The sequence below is a fragment of the Cervus canadensis genome, chromosome 7 (genome assembly GCF_019320065.1).
Source record: "Cervus canadensis isolate Bull #8, Minnesota chromosome 7, ASM1932006v1, whole genome shotgun sequence".
NCBI classification, from domain to species: domain Eukaryota; kingdom Metazoa; phylum Chordata; class Mammalia; order Artiodactyla; family Cervidae; genus Cervus; species Cervus canadensis.
In genome coordinates this window covers 14,967,900-14,973,899 of record NC_057392.1, presented here as the reverse complement: position 1 = coordinate 14,973,899, position 6,000 = coordinate 14,967,900, and the positions used below count along the sequence as shown (strand labels likewise).

At 39.5% G+C, this 6,000-nt stretch overlaps 1 protein-coding gene across 2 annotated transcripts in view; it reads left to right on the top strand.

Annotated features, from left to right (window-relative positions):
- The first annotated feature begins 220 nt into the window (after positions 1-220).
- The window catches only part of ACP3 (acid phosphatase 3), a 53,450-nt gene continuing 47,670 nt past the window's right edge, over positions 221-6,000 (top strand). For both annotated transcript variants that reach the window (XM_043474094.1, XM_043474093.1), the window contains exon 1: positions 221-411. In XM_043474094.1, the coding sequence (XP_043330029.1) occupies positions 286-411 (126 nt within the window). In that variant the 5' untranslated portion in view covers positions 221-285. The remainder of the gene's footprint in view (positions 412-6,000) is intronic.

Below are 6,000 nucleotides of genomic sequence, written 5' to 3'. Positions count from 1 at the left end.
TAAGTCAGAAAAGAAATCTAGCCACGTACTCTATGACCCTGAGCGACAGCTCTCCCCTGTCTGGGCCTCAGGATTTTAACTTAAATCCAGAAGACCATGAACTCTAACACTCAGCCAAAAATGATCTGACCAGACACAGGCTAAATCCCTCCCCAAGCTACCTGGAGACTGGCTCCTCCCAGTTCCTCCTTCCCTTTCAAACCCTTGGTTAAATAGCTTCCCCTCTAATGGCTTTGCCCTGGAAGAAGCACGTCCCAACTCTAGCCTGAAGCAGCTCTCCCCAGGATGAGAAATGCTGCCCTCCTCATGGCCAGGGCAACAAGCCTTCGCCTCAGCCTGTTCCTTCTGCTCTCCTTCCTGCCGGACCTGGACCAAGGAGTGAGAGCCAAGGAACTAAGGTTTGTGACATTGGTGAGTAGACTTCTCTCATTGCTTTTCCTTTAAATCTGTTTGCTACCAACAGGGTCTGAAAACCGAGTGCCAGTTTCATTTTACCCTAGTATAGTCTCCCAGAGTCTCAACTCAGAAAGTGAATAAGCAAGTTTTGCAAGTTTCTTGTAAAGAAGAATGAACGTGTCCTAACAAAAGCCTGTTTGGTTTGGATATTTTTTACTTTGCCAATGTTATTTACCTAGTCACTTACTTTACAACTGCCTTAAATGTTTTCCTCTTGATAGCCACATGAGACCAGGGGGTGCCTCCCTTAGGTCTGTTTAGCACCAGTAGCTAGACTGGTTTCATTCAGTTTAATGATTATTTGTTGGCAAGCCAAAAAACTGTCATTTTCTCAATTTAATAACCCCTTCCCTTTTTGTTTATCAGGAAATTAGAAAACATATTTACAAGCAGTCTTTGAAGCATGAAAGTAAAACCCAAGAATTCTAGGATAACTTCCTGAAACAGATATGGTTGATCATTAAAATAATGTTTTTCCCTACCCATGTGACATGTTAGGAAGTGTGACAAGTTAGAAATGAGGGATGGGGAGGCTAATGGATGTTGCCAAGGAAAGAAAATATACTGTTGGCATCATTTTAAAAAAGAGATAGGGAGAGAGTTTGTGAAGTAAGGGGGATTAACCACTTTACTAACAGTCCTGAAATTGATTATTTTATATCTCTTGGTTTCTGTCTTGATCTTTGATTGTCTCTGTTTTTCTGTTTCTCTTTTTCCTGTTTCACTCACTGTCTCTCTGCCTCTGACCCTCTCCATTTATTTTATAGGCTCTCTCCATCTTTTTTCTTTATCACATCTTTTCATTTGATAGAGTAGAAGTATGCTGATAAGTACATTTTTTTCCTGAAATAATATCCAAAGCTTATTTTTATACTTTCAAGGGAGGTCACCTTTTACTTAAAAATTAAACATGAAATTCTTATTTTTCTCAGCTTGCTGTACTCAGAACTTCTTTCTTTCCCTTCTATAGAAAAATTTCATAATCATATGCTTTTGCAAATCAGGATTCTTCTTCATCCAGTAAATCTTTACTAGGTCATGATTCAACAATGAGAGAGAGAGAACCAGAGGAACATATCATCAATTTATTTACAAAAGATTCACCAGTATTCACAGAATTCAGGCTTCTGCGTTGAAAAAGAAAGTCTTTATAACATTGTGTACTTTATATAGGGAAATCCATGTGAGTTAGACTTTTACTTATATCTGCAGAAATTGCACTGTGACAAGCTGGAGGAAGGGTAATAATCCTCTTCGAGATATTACAGTGAACTCGCACCTAACTGCATCTGGTCCATTCTCTCCTCCATGTTTCACAACAGCCCAGGCTTGTTTCCCTGGCTACCAAACTGTTGTAGGTTTCCTTTCTCCCCCTCCATTCTTGGTTAACATGTGTTCAGGAACTACAAGTTAATTCTTCCCTAAGAAAAAGCTTACAAAGTTAGCTCTATTGGAGCTAAAAGATTTAACAATTACTATACAAGACTAATGTTAACAATTTTGCCTACCATAGCTTTCTTCCATTAATAGTAGATTGAGGCAACAATACATTTTTCTTTGCCATAAAACTATATCTAAGGACTTAAGCCAGAAGATATCACTATATTCATTTTACTGATTATAGAAAATATCTGACTATAAATGGTTCTATTATATACCCAGGGAATTCCCTAAAAATGATTAGGAGAATCAGAGTGAAAGAAAGATTGTTGTTGCTGTTTAGTCACTAAGTCATGTCCAACTCTTTTGTGACCCCATGTAGCCCACCAGGCTTCTCTGTCCACGGCAAGAATACTGGAGTGGGTTACCATTTTTCTCCCCAGCGGGTCTTCCCGACCCAGGGATCAAACCCACATCTCCTACATTGGAGGCGGATTCTTTACCACTGAGCCACTGGGCGACAGTTCTCAGATTTAGCAAACAAAAATCTCAATGAGACTTTCAATATGAATTATGTTACATTGTCCTCCCAACAATCCTATAAAATAGGGGTACCAGAAAACACAAGATGCCCAGTTAAATTTGTATTTCAGATAATCAGCAAATAGTTTTTTTTAATATACATACGTTTACATGCAATATTGGGGCATCCTACATTTTTGTTTGCTAAATCCGGGAACTGTTCTATGAGGTTTTCGTAAAATCCTTATTAACCCTGTTTTATAGTTGAAGGAATTGAGGCACAAAGAGATTAAGCAACATGCTCACGGCCACACAGCTAAGATTTGAACCCAGGCTGTGTGATTTCAGAAACCTGCCCTTAATCACTAGACACATTCTGTTCCTGCCATGTGTGTCTAACTCAGAACGTGGAGCTGAGGCCTCCCCATCAAGGTCTGTGTGTTGGCTTCACACATATTCAGCAGTGGTTTTCCACTGCAAGCCAAGAAAAATAAATCTTCCTCAATTCTGAAAAACTGTTCTTGGCAGAAATAGCAGGAAACTGTCCAGTTCTTGTTCTCTCATGAACAGAGTCACCATGTGCTCTTTTGAAACAGGTTCACCAATGCTAGTGGAATGCTAGTTTGACAAGTTGTTAACAGGTCTTGCTTGATTTAAAAAAAAAAATAGGTTTCTATAGTCAAATCAGTTTTGGGAAGAAAATGTGAATTAAACTGTGTTTAAAAGTCTCTTAAATGTGGGACTCTGCAGAGTCTTTAATATTCCAATATAATGTCCTTAAAGGTTCTAGTTGACCTTTCATCATTTTTCACTAAGGAGAATTGAAGATATTATATAGTTATCATGTCCGCTGGAACATTAGGCTAACAGGTTACCGTGTTTGCACTCAATTTCTACCACCTGTGAATTCTAATGTGTTTTGTCTTGTGAGAGATACACATCTGTGTGTAAGTACACTTGAGGAGGGCTTCCCAGGTGGCAAAGCGGTAAAGAACCCACCTGCCAATGAAAGAGACATTAGAGACGTGGGTTCAGTCTCTGGGTGAGGACGATCCCCTGGAGGAGGGCATGGCAGTATTCTTGCCTGGAGAATCCCATATGACAGAGGAGACTGACAGGCTACAGTCCACAGGGTTGCAAAGAGTTGGACATGACTGAAGTGACTTAGCACACACAGCATGAGGAGGGGAGAAACTAGAGAGGAGAATAGATAGGGGATACTACCAAAGGTCAGAAAGAGCACAATGAGGATCCAGTTAGATCAGAAAGCAATAGAATTGGAGGAAAAAAATATCAATTTGTTTGAAAAATTGTGAAGGCAGAAGAATCTCTTTGGGTTGACTGTGTATATTAAGAAAGAGAAAGAAGTCAAAATGACCCTGTTTTCTAATTTTGGTTGTTGGGAAAATGATGACATCATGGAGACAGGGTACATGAAAGGCATTAAACATTTGAACTTCTTGAAAAGAAATATGAGAGGAAATTCCCTGGGAGTCCAGTGGATGGGACTCAGCATCTTCATTGCCAAAGTCTCAGCATTCAGTCCCTGGTTGGGATAGATCCTGCAAGTTGCATGATCCAGCAAAAAAAGAATAAAGGGATGTAAATATCAAAGAGATTTACAGTATTGTGTATTACACAATCGCATACAATGTAGGGGTTAAAACTGCAGGCTCATGAATCAGACCACTGGGGTTTGAATGCCAGCTCAACCTCTTCCAAGCTGTGGGACTTCAGATGAGTAACTTAACCTACCTGTGTCTTAGTTTCATCATCAGTAAAATTAAGGTAATGGTATTTCATGGAGTTATTGTGAGGCTTGAGTTAATATACAAAAGTACTTAGAAGCCAATCTGGTAAATGCCTTAAAGTTTGCAACTACTGCATTGTGCTGACTGTATATATACTGTATATATACTCACTCAATTACCTCATGTGTGGTTTTTTTTAACAGTAAACTGAAGGCTGCTTCAGTTTATTTATATGAACTTCTCTCATTTTTTAAAAAATAATGTTCATATAATCAGTTGATTAAAATGTCAATTTTTTTTCTCCCTTCTTTTTATTCTCAAACGATAAAGTATTTACATGTCCTTTTGCTTTTAAATTTGATCCGTTTTCTTCCCAGATTTAGGTCCCTGGCCCAATAAAAGCTGGAAAAAGTATATATTTAAAACATGACAAGTTAAACAGATTTTACTCATTTCAACCATTGTTTGACTTACTAATCTGCTGATCTGCAGGTCTTTTCCTTCTTAACTTTTGGTACACACACAGTTCCTTCTTAACTTTTTGCTAAAATGGATTACAATTGCCCTTTTATCTGCTGTCATCTTCACCGCCCATGTTTGAACAGTACCTTTGATCACAGGCAGGAACTTCACAAGGCTTGTAAACCTCCTTCTCACTTCCATTAAAGTAAAAATTACAGTTACAGCTACCAAATTATAAGCACCCATTAGATGCCAGTTTCCTTGCACTTTGTATTTTGAATCCCCCAAATGATCCAGTAAGGCCTGGTATTACACAACAGAAATGGGAAGGATCTGGGGCTTCTCTGTGGTATACTGGGTGCTGCAACTGTCTGGTGGCACATCTCCTACTTGTGGGTTGGCTTATAAAAGACATATGTACCAGATAAAACTCTCTCTTGGAAAACAAAAACCAGGGCTCCAGCCTCAACTCAAAGACAGACCTCTGATCTCTCTCCCCTGTGCTGTGGCCCCCTAATTGCCAGGGGCGAAAAGCAGTGAAGCCATCCAGGGAACCTGTAGGTCCTTCAGAGCCATTTTCTGTATAGATCATTCTGAACTGTGGGTTGGTACTAGGACAAGTAAGAAGCCACTTCAGTTCACTTACATGAGGTTCTCTCACTTTTATGCCAATGTATTTAGCAAATTTTCAGGGTAATGAACTGATCAGGGACATTATATTGGGCTCAAGTCATTTTAGCCAGCCAGGTTGCCACCATGGGCTCTCGAAAGCTTTCAACATGTCCTAAATCCAAAGGAAGAATTAGTTATTCTTCACAGTCAGGAAAATAAAAGTGGGGAAAAGATTATTAGAAATTAATAGAAATGTTTTCTGAAGGAGGACTATTTCCCTTTACTCAATGGGTAGTTCTCATTTGCCCTAATATGCTGCCTGCTATTGCCAGCAGGAAAGGAAGTACAGTGGATAGCTAAGTTAAAGCCTGAATAATGTAACAACAATAACCAAAATAATAGCAACAAATACAATAACAGACCTCATGTACTAAATGGATTCTACATTTTCAGTACTATGATGATAGTTTTGCATGTATTACACATTTAATTTTCATGATCCTCCTGTATGGGAAGTAATGATCTCATTTTACAGAGAGGGAAATCGAGACATGAAAAAGTTTAAGTTAAATCATTTTCCCCGGGTCACCTGGCTAGGTGTTGACAAAGCAGGGGTTTGAATCCAGGTCTAACCAACTCAAGCCCACAGCTTTTCTGAGATGTCATGCAGTTCCACTAAGTTTAACATACAGTTTCACACCCCCCCACCCCCCGTCTCTCTCCTGCAGGCTCTGTATCCTCCTGGGCCCTAAATACATCCCATTAGCATGCCAGGCCTTTCAGCCTTCCTCATGGAAAGCGCAGGGTGCATTCCCAC